The following is a 27,781-nucleotide window of genomic DNA, read 5'->3' as shown; positions in this document are numbered from 1 at the left end:
GCTTAAAGAGGGCTTTTTAGGTAGCTAGTGGAAGGATGACTAATTTCTGATTCAGTTGCATAGTGCATTTGGGGTTTCGCATTTTTGTTCGTTTGAATGGCCGTTACAGCACAAACTCTTCGAACAATCTGCAAGCTGTGTGAATCTCTGCTTCATGTCTTCTCCACTTTTCACTTTTGTTTTTGCTAAATTTATGAAGGAAGTGGAGCAGACAATCCGTTGCATGATCTGATAAAATATTACATCTATATTTATAAGAATGTGAATATTAACATTTACATTTAGAAGACATAGGTCTTGGAAATTCATTATAATACGACGTATTGGCTTTCTCTAATTGGCAGACCGTGGGAACAAGAAATCTCTCTACTCCCTGAACATTTACAGTACTTTGCTTCTGGTTTAGTATAACACACCATACATCGTAAGTTGCTAATTGTAGATCAAAAAAGCTGATTAGGAAATAAATCTCCAACTCTGCTATAGTCAGAGCTATAATATTTTAGTTTCAATTTCAATTATACATTATGCTTAATTGATTTTTTTTTTTTTATTTCAATTTTGTGATTTGTTTTGAAATTCATTAGAAATATTTAGGGAACAAACCCTATATTTGTATAACAGGAAAGTTATGGTGTGGGGATAAGTCAGTGAAAACCACTTTTACCTGAAGTCAGTGGATAGTGAATACAATGTTAAACACAGATCTGCACACGCCAGTCAAGCCACAAGACTTGCTTTTCCCACAGAAATCTCAAATTTGCTGTAATGTTACTATTGCAAGGGAATCTGGGTTGGCATATGCAAATGAGTGCAACAAAGAATCACCTTTTTGCCTCATTATTCCACTTAAAAAGATTTATTCCTTAGATTGTTTGCTGCATACAACAGCTTTGAAACACAACTCAGGAGGCAATGCAAGAGTTGTTAGAAGTCCCCTCGGTGAAAGGAAATGATGTCCATAGGCAGCTACACTGGAAATGCATTAGATGAAGAGAGCGGTTTGAATTACAATGCAGGGTACTTTGTACCACAGACCTTGTTACTTTAGCTAAAATAAAATGACACTGGGTCAGTTCTGCCATCCTTCTGCCACATCTGGACTCTTGATTGCCTTGGTCTCATGATCCTTGACCAAACAGCATGAATGGTCTGTCCGTTGCTGAGCACAATGCAAAACTAGGCAACTTTTTGTCCCACTGTAAAGTGGTTTAAATTGAGTTATGAAAAAATAATATAATGACTTTATAGAGTAAAAGAAGTAATAATTGCACACATTCACATACATAAATACTTTTAACAGCATGCTGTTTTATTTTCCATATCCACTTTTATATATTTAGTTTGTCTAAAATGCATCTCTGTAGGGATATTCCAAACGAGTACTATTTTGAGTAACCCATCCAGTTTCATTTACCCAGGAAAACACTCTTCAGGATTATTTACTCAAGTGTGAATTGTCACCTGGTTTCAATTTCAAATTTAATATTAGCCCAAAATAGGGCAATTGGAAAAGCATGTTTAATTTCGTCTATTTTGGTGTAATATTTGAAATTTACTATAAATGTTTGCAATTCAGTTTATTAAGTAACCCTCTATTGTTTTTACTAATATAAGGTGTGGACCTGAGGCTAGTATAAAACATCCTTACTTCTACAGTATTCCATGGCACAGGCACTAGCATTTTTCAAGGATATTCTGGGTGGACTGTTCATGCCTGCATGTGCAATGGTATGCCCCTGCCTTGGTGCACAGCATCTTGGGATTACATTGTTTAATACTATAGGTACAAGCTGTGCATTAACAGCCTCACCTGAAATCCGAAAAAAATAAATACATTTAAAAAAAATAAAAATAAAAAACACAAACAAACTGTCAAAGTAGGTTGTGCTGGTGGGGGAACACATCTGACACTTTTTGGCTGTGCAAATTCATACTGTAGTTGGCTCTGTGCAGCCATGCAGTCATTAAAGGGACACTGTAGGTATTCTTTGCTTCGTCTAATTAAACGCCCCACTTCCCCACTTGCTTGAATCTAGCTTGCCTTTTTTTGTATTGTTTTTATCCTATTGTAAAGTTTCAAATAAAATTCAACTGGTTTCTACAGTGCAGCACCAGAACAAAATGGACAAACGTTTAATTCTTACATGAAAGGCCAGGCTGTAGTTGAAGCTGTGGATGAAATGGATAATGCCTCACAAAATGCACAAACTTCAAACACTTCCCAGATTCAAGAGGATCTGAATTCTACTCCAAACCTTGGTAAAAATACCAGTAAATCTAAACAAAAAATCAATATTAAAGAAGAGTTGGAGAAAAGACAAGGAGGAAAACCGCTGCTTAACCTTGTTGTAATAGGTAATGTCTAACATTATTTGACTTAGAACTACTTTAATGTATCTAGACCGTAATGTACTATGCTGTCATGTTTCACTCCATCCTGATTTTTGCACTATTCTGTTAACCACTGACTGTATTCTTTTTATAATCTATTGCTTATATGTTTGGCTTTGTTATATTTAGGCTCAAAACTCTTTGCTGTTTATGTTTGTTTTTTAATGCCATGTATTAGTATGCTGGGGAGGTTATCAGTATTGGTTTATTTTACCTCTGCAAAACTCTGTTGTATGTCTTTTTTGTTTACTCGGCTATCACAAGTTCCTCAGTATCACCATGTTTCTTTTGCTGGCCTTCTAATGTGGTTTGCACAATAGAAATTATTTAATTAATAAGGATAGATAAATTAAAGAATGATGAATGTCAACACTTCTTTTTTCCTTTATGTATGAGAGTTGTCTTCATGTTTAGGAGGTCTTTTTGAAGTCCACTGTGCTTTGTAAGGTGGGGCTGCTGAGTTAAGGACTCCCAAACAAGACTCCCATTTTATGTGTTTGTGTGTATATAATATTGTATATACAATCGATATACGGTAACCTATATCTAGTACACAGGAATGCACTATTTGGTGTTCATAAAGTGTTTTTTCAAATTGGTGACTTACATCCAGATAGGTATACGATTGATGTTTTGAACCATTCGGACCTTTTTCAAGAGCATTTATGCAAAACAAATTGTGGCAATATATAGGAAAAAGCTAACTAGTGAATGTAACATAAGGAGCACACTGCTAAATTCTGAATATATGTATTTGAAAAGTGATAGGTACAACCTTAGACTGACTAATCTGATGGAAGTTCAATAAACAATAGGATGAATGTACACTGACATCATTTTCCCTTCAAATCAGGTCATGTTGATGCTGGAAAAAGCACCCTCATGGGACATTTATTATACCTCTTGGGACATGTGAACAAAAGAACCATGCATAAATATGAACAGGAGTCCAAGAAGGCTGGGAAAGCATCCTTTGCATATGCTTGGGTGTTGGATGAGACTGGAGAAGAGAGACAGAGGTTATCTAATGTTAAATCATATTTTAATACTGTTAAAGAACAATAGTTACTTTAATGTTTCCCAGCTGTGTTCCTTGACCATTGTAAAATTGTAAAATGGAATTACATTTGTTATGTTGTCTATTGGAGACTAGCTAACTGGATCTGTTAGGCAGGCCTTTTCCCTGGTTTTGACCTCCGTTTTAAAAGTGGGGTTGATTTGTCTTACTGTACTGTATCACATTTCTAAATATTCTTCCTTTAGAGTTTATTCTTTATGGACATTAGTTGATGAACTATATCACAGTGAGTATTGATGAGAAATAAACTACTTGCCACTGTGATGCAGCTCAGCATAACTGTTTATTTAAAAAAAAAAAATGTTTTCCTAAACACATGTGCCATGTATAAAACGGACAAAAGTTTGTCTGTCAACCTAAATAATTTAGGGTATTGTTTTCCCTTCATTTCCTTCATGATAGTGGGCACCTTTCAGTTGACAGTTTGCAGCTAGTTTATTTATTTATCTGGGGCAAAGTACTGATTATGTTGCTGGGAGATTATAAACTGCTATTTTTGTCATTGTATTAAAATGTTTGCCTATGTTACTATTTAGGGGTGTCACCATGGATGTGGGAATGACTAAGTTTGAAACAAAGTCTAAAGTGATAACATTGATGGATGCTCCTGGGCACAAAGACTTCATTCCCAACATGATTACAGGGGCAGCACAAGTAAGTCTGGACTAAATTACTCTCACCAAAAAAGTAAAACCTTAAAAACTTCAATTTAAGCCAACAGTACTAGTAAAGAAACTGTATTCCATTGCATGTAAAATCTGGTTTCTGAGTGGGTAGTGGACTAAGTAATTGTTAATTAAAGAATCCCAGGAAGAAATTACTGTAGAAGAAGAGTGCATCTTCACGTTTTTTTCTTTGTGAAAAGTGGATTAGAGTAGATATTTCTCACTGAATGAAAGACCTTCACAATGTTTGCCCGTGTCATCTTTTCAAATTACAAGAAAATGTTTTCTCAAGTACTCATTTTTATCGTGTGTACACACTTTCTCTACAGCACATCTTGCTTAGGAAATCTGCTCATTTCTAATATTTTACCGACCACAGTATGAGAGCTTAGTGTCTGATCATAATGTATGTATTTCGAAAGAATAAGTGAAAGCCAGCACAATGTATATAATAAGTAAGTGACATTACTTAATACGAATATTATTTCTGGTTAGAGAAATATATGGGTGGATTGGCGCTATTAGAAAATAATGGAAACAGCAACAACCCCCAAGTGCCAAACAAATCACCCAAAGGCACTATACAAATACAAATAGTGAAAAAGGATAAAAAGAGGAGGGGGGTGCTATATATATAAAACCACAGTGTTATACTTATATCTGTACACAGATGGTCCTGTCAAAGATCTGCCGGATCGATCTAAAAACAAATTATGTACATAGCATAATACTGTATAACACAAATGGTGAATGAATATGGTCTGGTATTGGGTCACTCACGATCTCCAAAGCCTATTGTAGCAGGCTTAGACTGTAACAGCTCTTCATAAGATCATGCAGACTATGATTTTCAAGATGTTCCACTTTTCTGATTTCTCCCCGATCACATCAAAAAGCTCCAATAGCCAAATGGATACGATTAAAGGGATTTATTCAATAAAATAACAAATTCACAAAGTGATAAAATATTTTTATATTTTTATACTTTTTTATCACTTTGTGAATTTGTTATTTTATTGAATAAATCCCTTTAATCGTATCCATTTGGCTATTGGAGCTTTTTGATGTGATCGGGGAGAAATCAGAAAAGTGGAACATCTTGAAAATCATAGTCTGCATGATCTTATGAAGAGCTGTTACAGTCTAAGCCTGCTACAATAGGCTTTGGAGATCGTGAGTGACCCAATACCAGACCATATTCATTCACCATTTGTGTTATACAGTATTATGCTATGTACATAATTTGTTTTTAGATCGATCCGGCAGATCTTTGACAGGACCATCTGTGTACAGATATAAGTATAACACTGTGGTTTTATATATATAGCACCCCCCTCCTCTTTTTATCCTTTTTCACTAAGTGACATTACTTGCCTATTCTAATATATTCATTTTTTTTAAAGAAAGCTCCTATATATGGATAGGCTATTTTGCAGTTATAGGGAAAATTTGGTTGCATGACATTTGCGGTACATAATACTTGTGCTTTCATGACTTCCATTGTTTCCTTTTAAAAATGGGCTGTACTTGGGTTTTTCATTTTGAAGATAATGCAATGCTGAGTGGAATGCTGTATTTTCACCTAATTCACTTGTCCGTGTACATCTCATATCTAGACTCTGATTTGATTTTATGATTTCGCACTGTTTGATTACTGTTTAGTTCTTTACTGAGTCGTTCCTTGTATTCTGCTACTTAACTGCTAACATTTATATCTGCTGGTACAATCACACAAGCACACTGCTGTGTTGTTGCAGTATTTGCAGAGGTATCCCAGTCCCCCATTGTTTTTGTACATGGTTGCTCTTCTTTATTTTAGGCGGACGTGGCCATTTTGGTTGTAGATGCCAGCCGTGGAGAGTTTGAAGCAGGTTTTGAAGCTGGTGGACAGACGCGTGAGCATGCACTGTTGGTCCGCTCTCTTGGTGTAACCCAACTTGCCGTGGTGGTCAATAAAATGGATCAGGTATTTCTGTGCATCTTTTATTTTTCTAAGCATGGATGAAAATATTTGTCTTAATTGCATTTCCAAAGCAAGACATAATTAACATATAGCTCACTTTTTGTTACAGGTTAACTGGCAACAGGACAGATTTCGTGAAGTCACCAGTAAACTTGGGAGCTTCTTAAAACAAGCTGGTTTTAAGGTAATATGTTTTGCTTTATTAGTGGTTTAGTTTGGATTTCCAAATTTTTCTTAATACATCTAGTAAAAGGAACACTCCAGGCATCATAAGAGCAGCTGGGCTGGCACTCCCTCCACCTTTTGTAATTGAAAATACTGTTTAGTAGGTTTAGTAACAGTATAACTTCTTACCTAGGTTGCAGGGTTTAGCTCTTTCCCCGAGTGATCAGCTGAAAGCTGCAAACCTTTTTTTTTTTTTTGTGCTAAGGAGATCTAAACACGGAAGAGCTTACAGCATTAATAAGGTTTAAAGCTATCCTCAGCACTGTGTTGGTGCCCACAATGTGCCAAAGTGCCTCTGTAATACTCACATTCTACATAAAAGATGTCAACAGTGTGAACCTGCCGTTAACTTCTGTGCATCCCCTTATTTACTTAAAGGGTTACCCCCACTGCCCAAATATATATATAAAAAATTAGATTAAAAAAACCACTTTTGTATATATACCCTGCCAAAAAAAATGAATAAGGGATTTTTCATTGGGGGGTATGTCTGCAAACAGCTTGCAAAAGGTGCCCCCCATTTGTTCCCTAGAGCAGCTTTCTGTGGCTGTGACTTTCCAATGCAGTTCAATGAAAAGTTTTTGCGAGGCAAGTGCTCTGGGCAATTGGTGCCTCTTGAGTTTAGTTTCAATGCAGGAAGTAACAGGGTTGGTTTCTGATTGACAGCCAAGGGGGTGTAAAAAGGTAAATTCATAAAAGTCACAATGTCTAATAAAATCTGCACTTCTTCTAAAATGAAAAAAGACACAGCAAGCTAAAGTGCATTAGGTGTTTGATTGTTCTCCCTACAGCTCCAGTGAGTTAATTTACAGTTCATCCAGTGAGCTCTCTGGATAGTGTGGGCTTTAGGGTCTCCACTGACAGGAAAATATGACTAAGAGGATTCAGAAATGAAACAGGGAGACCATTTTCTGAGTGCCAGTTCTCTTTTTTAGGTTGCTGTGGTGACTCTGATTTATCAATTCCTAGCCTAAGTTGTCAGGATATGATTGTGGCTTCCACTTGGATGAAATTAGGTCTATATTGGCAAGGGAGCTGGTAGAAAACATGCACCTTTAAAATGTGCATCTATAGTAGTATATGGGGAATTGACTTGTTGTGTACACTGAATAAACGAGCCCTCTATATTTTATATGGGGCTATATGTTACACAACTATTTGTTAATAAAACAAAAATTGTCTAGGGAAAAGGTGCTTACCTGTAATCTTTTGAATAAATTCACAATAATCTGATATCCATCTTTCTGTTTCCATAAAGGAAAGTGATGTATCCTATGTCCCTACGAGTGGTCTTAGTGGAGAAAACATGATCAAGAAGAGTACAATTAGTGAACTCACAAGTTGGTATAAGGGACCATGCCTGATTGAACAGATTGGTAAGAAGCCATCATCTGGCTTGCACTGAACACAAAATCTGAATATTTATTGTCCCATACTGTACTATATTCCTAACCCCTTCAGGACCAATTAGATAATTCAGTCATAACACGCCACCCATTAAAGATCCCACTGTATGAATCTGCAAATGCCAACTGTGCAGGACGTTCCATGCTTGCATAGAATCTTTAGGACCAGAATGCTATGATGTGTTGAAATTATTTGTCCTGAAGGGGTTAAATGGAGGTAGATTCATCCCTTCAATTTCTGTTTATTGCTTACTAATTTGCATACATGTACTGCATGTACTTACAAAATTAAAAATAAATCTATGCGAACTCCATCCTTCAGCAGCCTTTCATTACTAATCCTTTTGTAGACATGCAGTTATATTTAAGAGCACTCGATGGATTTGCAAACATGAAGTCGTGTTGTATTAAACGATCAACGTTTCGACCTGGAAGTCTTTATCAAGATTATATATATAATTTATTTTATTTTTTTTCACCCCATTTCAGATTCCTTTAAAGCTCCTCAACGTTCTGTGGAAAAACCTTTTAGACTATGTGCATCAGATGTCTTCAAGGGTAAGTCAAATGATCTGTAGGTTGGTGTTGAAAAACTGTTACCTGTTGATTTCAACCATGTCTGTGTAGTCACCTTAATTATTCTAAGGGCTGTTTTTCCTTTTATTTTAATTTTTTTTTTTTTTTTTTTGGGGGGGGGGGGGACAAGAGATTTGCATTTTGGCATTATGGAACAGGTGCAATCCACAGAGTTTATACAAAGAGAATTTAGTTAGCTAAATTTGGAGTGGAACCTGGTGAAATTATAATTATACCACACCAATCATCAAGGTGTCACTTTCAATTTAACCATTATTAGATTGGTTGGCTATGTCCAATATATTTATGGTTAATTTAAAAAAATATAATCTGGATCATGGATATGTGATTTCAGAACAGTTTGGATTATTTAATTACAGGTATGTTTTATTTAAGATGTAGAGACATTTTTCATTGACCTTTCATTTTATTTCCTTGTACATCTATTTTCTGCAAGGAAAATTTTCTTGTACATATAGGCATATTTTAGGATCTAATTTCTGGAGCTAGCTCTTTCACTGTCCTGGTAATTCTTGAGCTGAATATTACTTCTTAAACACGTGTGACTAAAGCAAAATGTCACTTCTGACAAGTTAGGATTTTCTTGAGATGCTACAGTAGCATTTGTTAAAGTGTTAATGTGGTGTATGGTCTCAATCAGTTAATGAAGTACTCTCTTGAGCTTGTTATATGACTTATTCACTGAACATATTTTTTTTAACTGTTCTTCTAACAGATCAAGGCTCTGGATTTTGTGTGACTGGTAAAATTGAAGCTGGCTTTGTTCAAGTTGGTGACAGATTGTTTACCATGCCTCCCAATGAAACCTGCACTGTTAAAGGTACGTAATCTTGCCACATTTAAGGTCTGTCATCGAAGGACTTGTTTTGTCATCTTTCCATTAATGCATCTGTCTGTTTGGGACCAATAATAACTTCTGAAAGTCCTGTCTGCGCTTGAAACTGCAGTATGTGTCAAAGTGATACTGACTGTTGAATAATGAATCCAGAATCTTGAAACGAATTTCCTCACAGGTGATTCTGTACGTCCGTCGATGTGAACTTGCACGCCTGTGAGAGACTTTTCACTTGTTGCATGGGGAGTAAGACGCTTCTCACACTTGTTCTGATTTTGTTTTTCTCACGCTACCGGATGAATCCACATTGTTTTATTACTCATGTTTGTATTTGGTGACTTTTCAACTATTACTAAAGTAATAATGTATAAACAAAGGAGTGTGGCAGGTTTAGTTGTTTGTTGATGTCTCCGAATGAGCAATTCTATTACCTATTTTTAAAGTTCTCTTTTGCTTTTACAGGTAGAGTATATGGAGTATATGCAGTTAATTAAGGGCTTAAATCAAATACCGTTTATATGTTTGTTTTATGTATCAGTTAATTGTTTCATTCTTAAGCATATTTTAGAACTCTAAAAAAAAAATACAAAAACAATATTAATACACAATATATACAACATAGAACAGGTAAGAAATATATAATCAACCATGACAGGTGCATTCTGTAGAGAGGGATCTCTTAGAGTATTTTAGGCCTGGGGAATATTTGAAAGTGTGTGGGAGGTTGTTCCATAATTGCGGTGCTCTGTAGGAAAAGCAATTAAAATAGCTCAACACAACAAATGCTTTAAGTGGTTTCCCCAAATTTAACTTCTTACTTCTCCAGTCTCAAAATTAATTAACCCCTTCATGGCAATTATCTTTAGTACTTAGAAGAGCACCCTTTTGCTGTTATGACCTGCAGGTTTCCAGTGACAGAAGATGCAAAGCAGCCTCAGCGTATCACTGAGCCACCGCGTATCACTGAGCCACCACTTTACTATAGGCAGTGTGTCCTTCAAAATATGCTTCATTCGTCTTTCTCCGGACATACTGCTGTTCCATTGATCCAAAAAGTTCCAGTTTTGTATCATCACTCTATAAAATTTCTGTGGCTTATTTATAAGATTTGGTGCATGTTGGAGCCGACTTTTCTTGTGCTTTTGGGTCAATAGTTGTTTACGTCTTGGAGTTGTGGCATGAAAGCCTTCTGGTTTTAGTACACGGCTTACTGTGCTCACTGAAACCTCAATGCCTGTTGCCACCAAGTCTTGTTGCAGTTCTTTTGTAGTAACTTGAGGGTTTTTCACAACCTGCCTTCTCAGAAATCTGGTTGAAGCTATTGATAGCTTCCTTTTTCTGCCCTGTCCACGTATTGTAACTACTGTTCCTTGAACTTCGAACTTGCGAACTATGCTTCCAACGGTGTGTCTAGGAATATTCAGTGCCTTCACTATCTTTTTGTATCCTGTTCCTTGTTTGTGAAGGTCGATGAGTACTTCTCTGAATTTTGTGGACCATTCTTTTGACTTAGCCATTTTTCTAACATGCAGTCCAACATGACAATCAACAAACCCCTAGCCAGTTCAGGTATTCAGCGCAAGCACCCCTAGTGCAACTAATGAAGCCCTTGATTAGGTGCATCAGGTGTGCTTGAGATAACACCAGTTTTGCATATTTGTGCTGTTGTGAGGGATTCTTATCAGTGGGTTGAATCATTTTGAGACTGGAGAAATCATTATATGTTGCATTTACAGTTAAATTTGGGGAAAACAGCTGAAAGTCTGTACATTTTGACAATAAACCTGATTTTCAATAGGAATTGAAAAATGTTGATTCCGTGTGTGTGTGTGTGTGTGTGTATATATATATCAATATTTATATTAATCTTAAATATAGGTATAGAGAGATTTAATTTTTTACTTCTCATATTTTTCCTATATCACTTGATCTGTGAATAAAATCAACATTTAGTGATTGATTATTTTTACCAAAGGTAAAATTCTGAATCCTGAATCAGATGAATATGCTCGGCCGCTGTGTGTTTCAGTTGGTGTTTGTGATACGATTACTTTTTGGCTTGAAGTTTGGTAATTTGACCAATCACTCTTTGGCACGAATTGCAGTTCAGACTGAAAAGAATCTTCAAGTCTACTATCATACATACACAGTTACATAATGCCACAAACAAAAACCAGACAACTACACGCAAGCACACAGTGCTATATGCATATTACTACAAACACATTAGCATTAAATGTTTTTAGCCACCCTCCTTTTGGCATCCCTGTGGTCCAGTGTGAACCGGGCAGACAAGGCACAGTGCGGCTGCAGGCAATTTTCATCCTGTATGGATTCTCCTTTAAGAATTCTGGAAGGAAGTACTCTAACATCCGTTTCTCCCAGCGCTGCCTGCCGAAATTACCACTGGTGCTTGCCACTCTGTTAAAGAAATTTGGCATAAATAGGGCAAGTTGGGGAAGAGGGGAATGGCAAAATGCTACTCCCACCAAGTACCATTGGCACCATTGGTCCCACTGGAACCCCCGTTTTAGGCAGCCTGTTTGGGTCACATGCCATAAGATGCTAATCCCATATTTTGGGTTTCTTGTGATACTCAACGTATAACGAGTAGGTTACCACTTAGGCTGAGTTAACAGCATAGAATTAAGAATATTTAATAAGTGGCTACTACACATATACACATATCTAGCGCCATCTGTTGGTAATATTTCAAATGTCATTTATACTTAAGAAGCAAAACTGTTTGTATCCATTGATTTGGCAGAACTGTTGCAACAATTACGAAAATATCTGTACCTATACCCCAATGTACACTTTAATTTTTCATGACACATTGTCACAATGTGCACAGTTCAATTTTGACTTGTTTGCAATATCGCAAAAATCATGCTTCAGTGAGACCTTGTATTTGCCTTTTCTCACACCTCAAGTTTGTTTTATGGTTTTGTTGATGTGTAAAATAGAAAGCATATTACCTTAGTTCTTTATTTTTATTTATCAAAATTCAATTTCAATAATTGCTTCAATTATAAGTTGTGGTAATGGCTGTAAAAGCAGATTCAGTGGTAAAGTTCCTTAAAAGCAAAGATTGTTTCTCCCATACCATCAATTTTTGGCACTTTTTTTTTTTTTTTTATACATGTCAAAAGACTGACACCTGCACATTCTATTTTAAAATAGTTATCGTTTCAACTATAGTGTACACGTTAAACAAAGAGCATTGAGTCAGTTTGTAGATTACATTTTGTATTTAGATTTTTTAAAATTTATTTTTACATTTAACAGTTTTGATGAATTCATAATATATATTTGTTGCTGGGATAGAAGTAAAAACTGCAAATATGACCTAAGCATCTGTCACCGAATGGAATGCAACTGTATAGCAGTGCCTAACATACACACACCTGCTGCCCCACTCATTACCAGCATATTAAGTTGTTAAGCTAATTTACCGTATATACTCGAGTATAAGACAAGTTTTTCAGCACAATTTTTGTGCTGAAAAACCCCCACTCGTCTTATACTCAAGTGAGTGTCTGTATTATGGCAACTTACATTGCCATAATACAGACAAGGGGCTGTTGGGGACTGGCAGAGAGCGTTTACTTACCTTTACAGCAGCTCCTGTCAGCTCCCTTCTCTCACCTCCGGTCCGGTCAGCTCCCCACTGCAAGTCTCGCGAGAGCCGTGGGGTCAGAGCTCCGCGCGGCACTCACACCGCGAGACTTGCAGAGGGAGCTGACCGGACCGGAGGTGAGAGAAGTGAGCTGACAGGAGTTGCAGGAAAGGTAAGTAAATGCTACCTGCCAGCCCCCTCCTACACAGTGCACACCACTGGATCACCAGGGAATGAGAGCCCCCCTCCCTGGCCAGGTATTTAGCAGGGAGGGGGGACAAATACAAAATAACATAGAAATGTAAATTATTTTAAAAAATATATTATAATAATATTAAAAAAATTAAAATATTAAAACAATATTAAAATAATAATAATGTTATGGACAAAAAAAATAATAAAAATGTCCACCCCCCACCAAGGCTCTGCATTCATACACACACTGCACTCATACACACACACTGCACTCATTATATACACACACTGTAAATAAATATTCAATTAATATAATTTTTTGGGGATCTAATTTTATTTAGAAATTTACCTGTAGCTGCTGCATTTCCCACCCTAGTCTTATACTCGAGTCTATAAGTTTTCCCAGTTTTTGGGGGTAAAATTAGGGGTTTCGACTTATACTCGAGTATATACGGTACCCACAATCCGTCAAACTGCAGACTTAGTGGACAGAGGAGAAAAAATTGGAGGCGTCTAGATATTCAGATCTGGGCAAGAAAGAAAAAAAATAATAAAAATAAAGACAAGTTCAGGTACATTAAGATTAAGATAAAAGAGCACAAGGAAAGGCAAAAAGAAAAAAATCATGCTATATTACTTATTTAGAAGTGTGTGCTGGGGTTGTATGGAAATAAATTTACAGTGAAGAGAATTAGAAAATACAGCTCTGCAATGCTATGGAGGGATGTATGTATGCTGGCGCATACATATACATTACTGCAGACTGGGTCTGATAGGGTAGTTCTCCATCCTGGAGCAGCATACAGAACTCTAGGGTAGCAGTGTGCACTCCTGGTAACTATAACCATCTTTGCAATGAGCCAACTGTTTATAAATCATAACAATACACTTTAAATATATTAACACATGTCTCTTGCACCCATTTTGTCCCTGAATCCCATTTGTCCAGATCTGCTTATGTTTTCACTATACTAAATGCATGTGTGTCAATGTATCTTATTCAGTTTACCTATTTTTTTGCTGATGTGTGCACTAAATGTTAGGTGACAGAATGAACAGCTAGCATACAGCATCGTACATTGTGGTGTACTCGGTTTGACAGTTCTAGTAACTTGTGTTACATGAAATGGCAAATCGTGTGTGAAAAAGATTAAGGAAAGAACTAGTGAATACAATACTATCTGATTGCTAGCAAAAAATAAATCCGATTTTCTTTTTAGTAACCATTCATACTGAAATTTGGTGATTAATGATTTTTTTTTTTAATTATTCTACTTTTGCCCTGAGAGCTTAGTTCTTCTTGTTGTTATACCTTCTCAGTGAGCACTTCTGATCTTACTCATTTCCAGGAATCACATTGCATGATGAAGCAGTTGATTGGGCAGCAGCAGGAGATCACGTTAGTCTCACATTAACCGGCATGGATATCATCAAAATCAAGTAAGTGCACAAACAATACCTGACTCATCATCCTTTTCATAACGTTACCAAAAGGGCGTTGGCTGTGACATTCAAGCGGTTTTTTTAGGCAGAGTTGACTGTTACCCACAGTTTTAATTGATTAATGAAACTGTGTCTGAAACCAAGTCCCAGGTAAACAGGAACATTGAAATTCTTACTTGACAGTTTGTTGCACATGCCTGTGCTGCTTACTGAGCTGACTGATATCAGCTGTCCCCAGAGTGCTACAGTTACAATGCACCATTCCCTGCTCTTAGTACATAATCATGGTCTTTGGGTTATGTGTTTTGCATACAGGTAATTAGCAAGTTGGAAAAAGCCTTTTTTTACAACCCTTGGTGACCTCATAATAAGTCTGACTTCTCCATGTGTAGGCAAAGCATGCAACTAGGCTCCCATTTGAATAAGTGTGTTGTTTTTACAGATCCTTACAATATGAAACCAAAACATTGCACCACCCAATTATTGTATATCATGTTTCGGTGCATTTTAAAGACTGCAGTATGTATAAAACGCCTTGCCATAGCAAAATTGCTAGTAAAACAAACTGTATATCATTGGATGAATGACGGTCATTGTCGTCACTAGCGGGGCCTAAAAGACTATGACAATGTTGCATTTTCTTTTTAGCAGTTATGAGCCCTTTAAATTACATTCCACGACAATCTTGGGTCCCTAATGACCATTATGTTATGGGGGAGTTAATCTCCGTTATCAAGTTAAATATTTTGCATTACATCTCTTTGTTGTTGGCCCTCAAATTGTAAATGCCTTGTTCCTGTTACCACAGTGCGCTGTGGTACATAAAATTGAGATTTGGAATGCACACTGCATCCTTTTCATCCTACCTTGTTTGTAACAAATCAGACTTCCATATATATCATATAGGTTAGAAACTCTTGCTTAGGTGCACTTGGGGATAATAAAACAGCCTGCAAAATGTTTATCACTGCATAGTCTTGTATTTTATGGAATTAATTTAAAAGTATCCTAAAATTTGATATAACATATTTCTTGTTATGTGACATTATATGGTTATGGTAGTGTACAATGAAAAGGTGATCACTTATGTGATTTTTGCAGTCTGGTGGAGGTACATGGAAAAAACCCCACAAAGTGTGCTATTTTGCCACAGTAGCAAACTTCTTGCACCCTTTAAGTGCTTTGATCTAGATTTAATATGTTTGCAGAAGGCAACGGTAGAGGAATGAGTGTTAAAACGATCACAGGAAGTCACATCTAACTTTAAAATACCCATTGGTATTCTATTGAGATGGCACAGTACAGAAAGGTTTTACATTATGACTATGTTTTGGCGTTACACAAATGATTTAGAATGCTCACCATGAGCAATAGTTAAATATAATAGAGGTAGCTGTGTTAAAAAAACAATATCAAGACCAGCTTTAAAATGCCCATATTTATGTGGTATCACTTAAAGCAGGGGTGCCTAAAAGGTAGATTCCCCTAGATATTTTAAACCTACAGCTTCCGTGATCCTTTGTCATTCTAAAGGCATGCAAAGCATCTTGGAAATTGTAGTTCTACAATATCTGGGGATCTACCTTTTGAGCACCCCTTACTTAAATTAACAATGTCAATGAAGTTGCTATGTTGTCTGTAGGTTATGGGTGCTTGAGATATATGCGCAAGAAAGGTACAGTTCATCAAAATGGTTTAAGCCTATAACAAGACCCAGGTGCAAGGCTTCTGTGTTGAAGCTGGGTACTGAGGCAACAATTTAACCCCTTAAAGCAAGTAGACCCAAGCACTGTAATAACCTATTATTGTGCCCAATTGTTCCCTTTAATGTTAAAAACAGGTAAATGCATGGATACTGTTGTATCGCAATATATACCCGGTAGTTAGGAGTCTATATATAAAAGCTGAAAGAAACATTTTCATGAGACAGCGGTTTCTACAATATGTTTCATTCATTTTACAAAACAAATTAATTTCATCAGTCATGTCAACAGTACATGAATAAGGTTATTTACTAAACACCAAATTGTAGTGAATGAAAATCCAAGTGACAAAATTCAGGAATATATAGAGCCAGACTGAGGCCATGACGAATACAGAGAATTTTTCCAGATCAACTATTATTGCCTACTGTGATGAACGTCCCTTTGCCTGGATGTTCGCCATGGGCTCCTGGAGGAGTGTGGAGGCTAGCCTCCTGCCCCGGACACTGGCCGGGCAGCCTGGAGGGGCCTCGCACCCAACAGCATACTGAGCAAGCCGCCATGCACTCTCCTGGTGCCGACTCCTCTGTCACTGACAGAGGATCCGACACAGTCTGCCCTAAGGTGGTTTAGGCGGCCGCCTAAATTGCTTAGAGAGCCATCTCTGCAGGCAGCCATTCTTAAAATTATTTTGAGGGGCAATTGCCTCCCTGCTCCCCGTCCCAACCTGCCCCTGCATTATCCATAATATTGATGGTAAAAATTGCAGATATGGCCACCACTGCCAAAATCTGGCATTCCATGCCTCACTTATTGCTAAATGTTGCAAACTTTAGTCTTATGCCAAGTATTGTGGCTGAGGAGCTGGCATGCACATCCACTGTAGTAGCTGTATTGATAATAAGGGAAGAGTCAGTTAGTTTAAAATTGAAATCCATATATTGTTATAATGTTTATATTGCACTGTATAGATGACAGTTTAGTGTTTATCTAGAGTTTAAATTATAAATAACCTGTTTATTAATGACAGATTCCAAGGTTTAAGGCTAACCACTAAAGATCTACTGTTCTTTGTAATACCCGAATACAACGATCCAAAACCCTGTAATTTATGCACTCGGAAGAATGCATATAACTTTTTTTTTTTTTTTTTTTTTTTTATATAACCAACTCTGCACACATTGACAGGTGACAATATTCATGATGATGGTCAGTTTTTGTAAATGCACATCACCAGTGCCTGGTTGAGAATATTTTTTGACACTTTCAATCGATCCTTGAAGAACTTTTCACTAAGATATGGTTAAAATAAATTTTGATCTGAGAAGATTTGAAAGTTTGAAGTGCCAATAAATGCACTGAGGTTTTCTTTTGCAGTGTTGGCTGTGTATTTTGCTGTCCAAATGAGCCTATAAAAGCATGTACCAGATTCCGTGCCCGAATTCTCGTCTTTAACTTTGAAGTTCCTATTACCCAAGGATTTCCGGTAAGTTGGAATTTGTCAGATTTCTCTTAATCTAAATATACAAGTGTACATTAATCAGTCTTAAACAAGCCTTTTTATTCTTATTAATATTTTCTAGACTTACGAGAACTGTTATTTACCTTCCTGATAGATTTTTAGTTGATTTTACAACTATTATAAACAAAGTAAATGAACTGATAGGAAGACCTTGACAGCTAGTAGACTATCAGAGACCACAACTGTTATTTATAGAATCATCTCCATAAGAAAAGTGACGCATTTCAGATACAATTAACATCTGTATTAATGTGTACAGACATATATTCCTATGTTTCTGCTGCAATATAATAGAAAAGTAATCAAATTGTTTATTTTGTTGCAGTTAACGTGTTAAAAAAAAAAAAAAGTTTTTAAAATAATTTTACTGAATTATGTTTCTCCGCCATAGTTTATTTGGCGTTATGTGCACTGTAAGAAAAGTCGCAAATTTTATTCTTGCATGTAAAGTTCACGTAGACTTCTTCATATCGATTGTACACATAGAAAGGACATGCCTAGGGTTAGTGATTGCACCATAATGTGTATATAAGTCTAATGTTTTGAGTAATTTTAATAACATTTTATTTTAATTCTTTATTTATTTGCCTATTTCTCTTTGTTTTGTTTATCTTCTCTTTCTGTCTTTTGTTTAATTATGAAAATCAATTATCTTCATTTTTCTCTTTATTACGCGTACCATAATTGCTTGTGTCCCTGCCTCTTTTTTTTTTTTCACCCCCATTATGGGCTTGTATATATTATTAGAGAGGGAATCTTATATTTTTCCCACTCTCTGGCCCTTTTTTTTTTTCTTTTGTAAATATCTCTCTCTGTCTTTTTATATTTTTTCGTATTGTTTTTCTTTTCTTTGTTTCTTTGGATTTCACCAAGTTCGTTTTCCCTTTACCTCTTTTTGTCCATATACTTAAAGGGACTCTATAGTCACCATATAAAAGAAAGAAAGACAGGTCCCTCAGCCTTCCTTCTTGCTTTTATATGAACTTATATTTAATAAAAAAAAATTTCGAGGTGTTTTTATATTAAAAACTTACCTCCGTTCCAGCGCCGAGCTCCCCGCTAGGCCGCGCCCCCTTTTTCGTCAAAATGACGAAATCGCGGGGCCCAATAGGACGCTTCTCACAGAGAAGCGTCATCGCGATGTGGTGCGCATGCGCGGCTTCGCGCTGCACCAATTGCGTTCTTCATAGAGCGGCATTGAATGCCGCCCTATGAAGAACCTGAGCGCTTTTCCGCGCATGTGCGCGGAATGCGCGTTCGCGAGCTGAGCTGTCTGACTGTGCGGCGGGTGGGGGCCCTAAAATTATCAATGGGGGGGGGGGGGAACTACTGTTCCCACCCCTGTGCGGCGGGTAGGGGCCCTAAAATTATCAATGAGGGGGGGGACCTACTGCCCCCACCCCTGTGCGGCGGGTGGGGGCCCTAAAATTATCAATGAGGGGGGGGACCTACTGCCACCCCCCCCGGCCCCCACCCCTGTGCGGCGGGTGGGGGCCCTAAAATTATCAATGAGGGGGGGACCTACTGCCCCCCCCGGCCCCCACCCCTGTGCGGCGGGTGGGGGCCCTAAAATTGTCAGTAAGGGGGGACCTATTGTCCCCCCGGCCCCCACCCCTGAGCGGTGGGTGGGGCCCTAAATACAAAGGTGGGGGGAGGACCCTAGTTAACCCTTTCCCCCCCCCCCCCACAAAACAAAATATCTCCCTACCTACCCCCCTCACCCTAAAAATAATGAGGGGGGACCATTAACTAAAAACCTGTAAAAAAGAAAAAATGAGATAAAAACAACTTACCATTCGATGTTTTCTTTCTTCTAAAATCTTCTTTCTTAAGTTCAAATAAAAACCGACGCAATTAACAAAAAAAAAAAAAAAAGAGCGCAAAAAAAACAATCCATGTTCACCCATGGAGGGCTCCGCGCAGACTGAGCTCCGCAGGGCGGGGGAAGGCTTATAAAGCCTTGCCCCGCCCTGCAATTAGGCTAAGAACACTCTGATTGGTGGGTTTAAGCCAATCAGAGGGCTCTTTGTCATTTTACAAGCGTGCGAAAGCTCTTTGGAATTTTCCCACGCTTGTAAAATGACACAGAGCACTGTGATTGGATGGATTTCAAGCTATCCAATAACAGTGCTCTGTGTCATTTTACAAGCGTGGGAAAATTCCAAAGAACTTTCCCACGCTTGTAAAATGACACAGAGCACTGTGATTGGATGGCTTGAAATCCATCCAATCACAGTGCTCTGTGTCATTTTACAAGCGTGGGAAAATTCTAAAGAACTTTCCCACGCTTGTAAAATGACAAAGAGCACTCTGATTGGCTTAAACCCACCAATCAGAGTGTTCTTAGCCTAATTGTAGGGCGGGGCAAGGCTTTATAAGCCTTCCCCGCCCTGCGGAGCTCGGTCTGCGCGGAGCCCTCCATGGGTGAAGATGGGTTATTTTTTTTGCGCTCGCTTTTTTTTTTTTTATTGCGTCGGTTATTATGGATTTTTATTTGGCCTTTTTGGGGCTGAAGAAAAGATTTTAGAAGAAAGAAAACATCGAATGGTAAGTTTTTTTTATCTCTTTTTTTTTTTTTTTTTTTTTTTTACAGGTTTTTAGTTGATGTTTCCCCCCTCATTATTTTTAGGGTGAGGGGGGTAGGTAGGGAGATAATTTTTTTTTTTGGGGGGGGGAGGGTTAACTAGGGCCCCCACCCACCGCTCAGGGGTGGGCGCCGGGGGGGACAATAGGTCCCCCCCTCATTGATAATTTTAGGGCCCCCACCCGCCGCACAGGGGTGGGGGCCGGGGGGGGACAGTAGGTGCCCCCCCTCATTGATAAGTTTAGGGCCCCCACCCGCCGCACAGGGGTGGGGGCCGGGGGGGGGGACAGTAGGTCCCCCCCCATTGATAATTTTAGGGCCCCCACCCGCCGCACAGGGGTGGGGGCCGGGGGGGGGGGGCAGTAGGTCCCCCTCCTCATTGATAATTTTAGGGCCCCCACCCGCCGCACAGCGGTGGGGGCCGGGGGGGGAAGGAGAGTAGGTCTCCCCCCCCCCCCTTCAACCACTATTGTGGACTAGGGCCCCCACCCACAGCTCAGGGGTGGGCGCCGGGGGGGACAATAGGTTCCCCCCCTCATTGATAATTTTAGGGCCCCCACCCGCCGCACAGGGGTGGGGGCCGGGGGGGGGGGGGCAGTAGGTCCCCCCCTCATTGATAATTTTAGGGCCCCCACCCGCCGCACAGCGGTGGGGGCCGGGGGGGGGAAGGAGAGTAGGTCTTCCCCCCCCCCCCTTCAACCACTATTGTGGACTAGGGCCCCCACCCACCGCTCAGGGGTGGGCGCCGGGGGGGACAATAGGTCCCCCCCTCATTGATAATTTTAGGGCCCCCACCCGCCGCACAGGGGTGGTGGCCGGGGGGGGCAGTAGGTCCCCCCCCTCATTGATAATTTTAGGGCCCCCACCCGCCGCACAGCGGTGGGGGCCGGGGGGGGGGGGGGGAAGGAGAGTAGGTCAGCTGAAGCCACGCCCACAGCAGTGCTGACAGGCTATCAGCACACAAAGCGCGTTCACAAAAGTGCTTTGTGTGCCGATAGCACGTCTGATGTATTCACCCAGAATGCATCGGACGAGAGGCCTTTTTAGGGCCTCTGAACTCGGAAGTCCCTCTGGTGGCCGTCTGATTGACTGCAACAAGAGGTGTTCCAAGCTTCCAATGTATACACTGCATTTTCTCAGAAAATACAGTGCTTACAAGAAAAAGGCTCCGGGTAGCTGTAGCACTCACCTGAACAACCTCATTAAGCTGAAGTTGTTCAGGTGACTATAGTGTCCCTTTAAGTTTAAAATGTTATATTATCCGTAATTATTTATTAATTTCAGTTGTCATTATTGCTAATATTAATTTGCATATACATGATACAGTTTGGTTTTCAGTCAGGTGGGACATGGTGTCTGTATGTATTTAGTTTTTGTTTACATGGCTTTCTTATTTTGTGTGGTTTTTTTTGCTCTTTTTAGACAATAAGAATGATTTTTAAAGTTTTTTTTTTTGCTAAATGTGAGGGGTTTGAATGAGCCGCACAAGAGACGGTTGCTATTAAACAGACGAGGAAACATAGGTCCGCAGTTATATTTATTCAAGAATCCCATTTTAAATTGAATCATTCCCCTAAAGTTTTGTTGATGGATTATCCCACCCAGTCTCATTCTATATTTTGTACCAAGGCTAGAGGTTTCTTAATTTTTATTCATAAAAGTGTAGCATGTCACACTACTGACGTTTCAATTACTCAGGAGGGCCGGTATGTGATTTGAAAATTATTATGAATATAATATAAAAAAATCGATAATTTGATTTATGATCCCAATATTATACAACCCACATTTGAAAAAAAATTGCACTCTTCTGGATAAGGTTCCTCTGAGACAAATTTCTAAAGACAAATTAGAATCATTAAAGGGACACTATAGACACCTAAACAACTCCAGCTTAATGAAGCAGTTTTAGTGTGTAGATCGCCTCTCAGGTTTCACTGCTCAATTCACTGCCATTTAGGAGTTAAATTACTTTTCTTCTGTTTATGCAGCCCTTGTCACACCTCCCTTGGCTCTGATTGACACAGCCTGCACAAAAAAACTAGTTTCACTTTCAATCAGATGTAATTTACCTTAAATAATTGTATCTCTTTAAGTTGAACTTCAATCACATACAGGAGGCTTTCGCAGGGTCTAGCAAGCTATTAACATAGCAGGGGATAAGAAAATCTAAATTAAACAGAACTTGCAATAAAGGAAGGATAAACTGTAGATTACTCTTTACAGGAAGTGTTTAGGGAGGCTGTGCAAGTCACATGCAGGGAGGTGTGACTAGGGTTCATAAACAAACTTATTTAACTCCTAACTGGCAGAGAATTGAGCAGTAAGACTGCAGGGGCATGAACTGTACACCAAAACTGCTTCATTAAACTAAAGTTGTTTTAGTGATTTTAGTGACCAAATGTGTTGAAAATGACAAAATTTGAAAAAATCTATTTATTAGATCCTGGTCGGAAACAAAGCATCTCCTTATGTTACAATATTTTTGCAGGTGACGTGTGATAAAACGAATTACATGTTGAGGTGGGAGAGTGAGCTGGGTGGGATATACACAGTAGAGGATTGGAATTAATTTCTATTATCATTAAAAGGTATCACACAATGTGAAAACCATTTGGAATCCTATTACAAATTAATTTATAGATGGTACCTAACTCCTTCCAAACTTTTTAACATGCACCTTAGCGAAAATAATAAATGTTGGAGAGACTGTGGTCAAATTGGTACATTACTCCACGTCTTCTATTCGTGTCCCAAAAATAAAACTTATTGGCTGAAAATTCTCTAATTAATCATTAAATATTAGAATTTGATGTAATATTATCCCTGTGTATTTGTCTCTTTAACAAAATTTAATCTAACCTGTCTAGATCCAAACAACATATCTCCTGTTTTTCCCTGTATAAGTGCAATGGAAAAATTTAACTGAAAAAAAGAAATCACTTGTTTTAAAAAAAATCTGTATGTGACATTAGACATAATGTTTTTAAAAGTTATAGAATTCATATAAATAAATTTGTTTTCTTTTAGCATTTGTTTATTTTGCTTGATTTCAGGTAATTATCCATTATCAAACTGTAAGTGAACCTGCTACAATCAAGAAACTAATCAGCATACTACACAAGAGCACAGGAGAAGTGGTAAAGAAAAGGCCCAAGTTAGTATATGAATCGCTTCCACTTTTCTAACAATCAAACGGTTAATCAATTTTACTTATGATCTGGTTGAATACTGTTCCACCCTACTTGCCTTTGCAACAATTTGGGAAGCATAATCCTAATCAATCGTAATGTAATAATTAGTGCTGCTTCTGTAACCTCATGCACTATACATAAAACCAACTGTGACTGCATGCACACTTTATATTATAAACGTTATCAAATGCAACATGTTATATAAAAGCAAGTACTAGTTAAAATAAATAATAAACAGATGCAGCACTGAGTACCGTATTTATTCGAGTATAACGCGCAAAATTTTGTACCGATTTTTAATCGAAAATTAGGGGTGCGCGTTATACTCGAATAAATATTAGCTCAGCAGAAGAGGGAGGGAGTGGGTGCTCCGATAATACCTCCCAGGACCGCCGGGCTCATTACAAGCCCGGCGGTCCTGGGGGGGCGGGCAGCAAGCGTTTACTCACCTCCCCGCAGCTCCTCCAGCTCCCCAGTGTAAATCTTGCGAGACCCGCGGCCGTCTGGTCCTGGGAGGTATTATCGGAGCACCCACTCCCTCCCTCTTCTGCTGGGCTAATATTTATTCGAGTATAACGCGCACCCCTAATTTTATACCGATTATTAAACGAAAATTAGGGGTGCGCGTTATACACGTGTGCGCGTTATACTTGAATAAATACGGTACCTTTCAGATCAGATGGAGGCTCCATGTTTATCCATATATTTAGTTTATCCCTAGATACAGTTCTACCAATTAGATTAAATCCATAGCACAGGTGCCATCTGCCTATTGTTGACAGCCCGTTCTCAGTTTTGTGAACCCCTTTTTCTTTCAGCTTTGGATACAGGTTGGATGGATTTACAGGAAAAGGGTGTGTGGGCAGTGGTGTATCCTGGTTTTGTGCTGCCCTTGGCAGGCGGCGAGGGAGCACTGATCCTCCTGTTCAGCTTCCTCGCGCGCCGCAGAGTGATGCCGGGATCCGAAATATGATTTCATATTCCGGCTCCCGGCATCACTCTGCGGCGCCCGAAGGAGCTGAGCAGAGAGCTCACTAATCAGTGCTCCCTCGCCAGCACCGTCCGCCCGCCTGGATTGTCAGTTAGCCGCCAGGCTAACAAGACATTTGCCTGGGTATTTGGGGGCGGCTTTTTTTGCCGCCCCCTGGAAAGTGCCACCCAAGGCAAATGCCTTGTTTGCCTCGCGGCTAATACGTCCCTTTGGAAGGGGGGGGGGGGGGGGGGGGGAACCATCCTTTGTCAGTCATTGAAGGTGCAGTCTTATACTTGCTGCAGATTTTTCAAATCACTGGTTTAAGGACGCTTTACACTATAACCTATGCAAGGAGCATAGGTTTTTGTAGTGCTTTGTGTCACTTTGTCAAATACATCTTCACCCATAGTTTAGCTAGCATAACTTTAATATTGATACTTGATCTATAAATTGTATTTGTTTTCAGGGATATTGACAGGCAGTTACGCCAAGTGCTTATGAAGAAATGCCTTTTATTTTTTCTTCTAACACTTTGGCTTTGTAGATAGATGCTGTAGTGTTGGTTTGCACTGAAATATGCACTCTCTGCAAAAGTTATACAAACCTTGATATTGCAGATTTTTACTCTTTTGCTCAGAAGGTGCAGTGTGAGATTATCTTAGTCTTTGTAAGCAAAAACAAGAGCCCTGTGCTTCTATAGATACATCAGGCATCTATACTTATTTTACTTCTATATTACAGATGCCTAACGAAAGGAATGAACGCCATTGTGGAGCTGCAAACACAGAGACCCATTGCCCTGGAACTATATAAAGACTTCAAAGAGCTCGGCAGGTTCATGCTGCGTTATAGTGGATCTTCAATAGCTGCTGGAGTTGTCACAGAGGTCTGTCTGCTGCATCCGCCGACATCATGTCACTAGAGGACTCTTAGGGTTTTCACTTATCCTGGAGTGGAATGAATCAATAAAATCCACATTTGCTAAATCAGAGAATTTTCTGGTGTTCCTCCCTTTCCCCACCAATGCTTTCAGAGAATCACCAGTATTCTCCGTTACTGATGGAGTGGCCAAGCCAGAAACTAGTACTGCCTTCTCTAGACCACAAGTGAATGCAACTCCTTTATTATATACTCCTCACTGCACAAAGGTAGAAAATCCGAGCTTAGCTATATATCTATATATCTCTCTCTCAGGGAGGTCTGGTTGAAGGTGATTATCTTTCCTAAGATCTTTGTCTCTATCATGATTTTTACTTTTCTTTTTTTCCTCTCTCTCCAGATAAAAGAATGACACTAATAACCAAGAGGACTTTCACAGCATAACTAAATAAATTCAGATTGGACATCTGATTTTTTTTATTTTATTTTTTGACTTCCAGAAGGCCTGGCTTAAGACATAAAGTGCAATTAAAAGACATACAAAAGGTTTAGGAAAACCTCAACTAACTACCAAATGGAGACAGACTACCATCAGATGCATGCCGTGGAACAAAGAACACAGGCTCCTCCTGTGCTCAGACTGGCTTGTTATCCCTGCTGAAGTGCTACTACATGTCTTGTTACCGTCCAAAAGCAGATGAATGCAGCTGCTTCTGACAATTTAATTTATTGACAAAATATTCTGGATCAAACAAAGGACCCAACATATCATGACCAGCTGACATGTTTACAACTCTCCTTTCTAATATGTCTACAACTTTAATTTCCCTTCTTTTAAATTTGGTTTTTCTACTTAATGGCTCTCTGTGAAATGAAACAAGATTGAAAAGCCCTTTCTTCATTTTTTTTTTTTATTATTTCTTAAGCAGACCTGTAACATAAAAATGCTTACATTGATTTTTAAGTTCTTAAAAACAAAGAAATTGTTCATGTTTTGTTGAAGTTTCAAAACTTTATTTTTTTTAATCAAATAATCTGTAGACCATAAATTGTGTATACTTATCATCAGAACCATATCATGGTTCCCTTACCACCTATAAAACGTTATAAGTATTTTAAAAGATAGCAGATGAACAACCAGTCTGCATGTCAGATGCATGCTGGGAAACACATTATGTAGGCAAAAGTGATGCTGCAAGCACAAATGGGATTTTTAAAATCATCTTAGCTGATGACTGTTCAAAAGCAAAACATGAACTTTTTTTTATAGTCTCATATGAAGTTTTCTTTTTTGTTTGTTTGTTTTTGTTCTTTGTAACAGGTCTACTTTACTATTTAAAAGCATGGTAAAAGGCAAAATGTAATTAATAAAACTAAAAATTGCTGTGTATAGTGTTGTAGTGGAGATTGTGCCAAGATTTGACTAATTTCATAAAGCAAGCAAAACAAATCTTGAGTATGGAGTAATAAAAAAGAAAAAAAAAATGGTTTGAGCATCATACATGCCTTGGGTCCGGATTATTGCCTGAGTGAATGTTTTTGTATATAGTTTTTAGTGTGGTAATCAGTTTCAAATCATTGTACTTTAGTGTGGGATAGCATAGACACACTGCCACTTTGACAGGAAAACTCCCACGCTGAAAAAACATCACTGATTGTTTGCAGTAACTGTGGAATATTTTGCATGAGTCACGAATCATAAAATTTGTTCACTACTATATCCCTTGTCGGCAGAATTGAACTTCTGAGTGACCAAAGACATGTCAAGACTGCTGCTGTAACAAAGGAGATGTCTAATCTGCCAGGTTATATTTGATAATCGAACGAGCACTCTAACATGAAAGAGAAATATATTTATCTTTAACGTTAGTATTACTGTTTTTGTTTACATTATTGAGCCCATCTTGTTAAATAAAGGTTAACAATTGCCTAAAAGTTACCTGTAAGGGTCCGGACCAGACTAGGCCATGCCTTCTCTTACCCACTCATATCTGTTTCAGACCATTCCACTAATGACAGAAGCATGGCATCATTGTGCAGCATCAGGAGAGAGAAACCTGACACCGGTGTCTGCACTGCATGATCACACTGATCAGACTCCCTCACTTTTCCCCCTGTCAGGATGTTGCAATGTGAATATATCTTCCAACTGCACAAGTGTGTAAATCTGTATTACAGCATTCCTAGGGATAGAACACTGATTAGTTAGATCAGTGTCACCCTTAGTGAGCGTGACAATTATAAGAAAAAACAAGCAGGTAAATCTAAAAAAACAAACATATTTACCAGCATTTTTTTCAGCCTGCACAGTGAGTCAACAGTCTCATTCAAAGCTTTGGAATGAGACAGTTGTCTCAAAGGGATTCTTGTCCCTTTGAGGGACCCAAATTACTATGTTGAATATAGTGCACTTGGAATATTCAGTTGCCTCTTCATTCTCCAGCATATATTTTATTTGCCAAGGCACCAACAGTCCTCAATGTAGCACTACTTGAAAGTGGACTAT

At 38.6% G+C, this 27,781-nt stretch overlaps 1 protein-coding gene across 1 annotated transcript in view; it reads left to right on the top strand.

The window, feature by feature from the left end:
• Window positions 1-26,774, top strand: part of HBS1L (HBS1 like translational GTPase) — a 96,163-nt gene extending 69,389 nt beyond the window's left edge. Inside the window, exons 6-18 of the mRNA XM_063443253.1 lie at window positions 2,108-2,358; window positions 3,248-3,413; window positions 4,009-4,126; window positions 5,957-6,103; window positions 6,210-6,284; window positions 7,584-7,701; window positions 8,221-8,289; window positions 9,044-9,148; window positions 14,327-14,417; window positions 17,501-17,609; window positions 23,286-23,386; window positions 25,138-25,282; window positions 25,676-26,774. Coding sequence (XP_063299323.1) covers window positions 2,108-2,358; window positions 3,248-3,413; window positions 4,009-4,126; window positions 5,957-6,103; window positions 6,210-6,284; window positions 7,584-7,701; window positions 8,221-8,289; window positions 9,044-9,148; window positions 14,327-14,417; window positions 17,501-17,609; window positions 23,286-23,386; window positions 25,138-25,282; window positions 25,676-25,687 — 1,507 coding nt within the window. The 3' untranslated portion in view covers window positions 25,688-26,774. The remainder of the gene's footprint in view (window positions 1-2,107; window positions 2,359-3,247; window positions 3,414-4,008; window positions 4,127-5,956; window positions 6,104-6,209; window positions 6,285-7,583; window positions 7,702-8,220; window positions 8,290-9,043; window positions 9,149-14,326; window positions 14,418-17,500; window positions 17,610-23,285; window positions 23,387-25,137; window positions 25,283-25,675) is intronic.
• The last annotated feature ends 1,007 nt before the right edge of the window (window positions 26,775-27,781 follow it).

Source organism: Pelobates fuscus, chromosome 2, assembly GCF_036172605.1.
Source record: "Pelobates fuscus isolate aPelFus1 chromosome 2, aPelFus1.pri, whole genome shotgun sequence".
NCBI classification, from domain to species: Eukaryota; Metazoa; Chordata; class Amphibia; order Anura; family Pelobatidae; genus Pelobates; species Pelobates fuscus.
The sequence above is the reverse complement of the archived record's forward strand: the minus strand, read 5'-3'. Positions and strand labels throughout refer to the sequence as shown.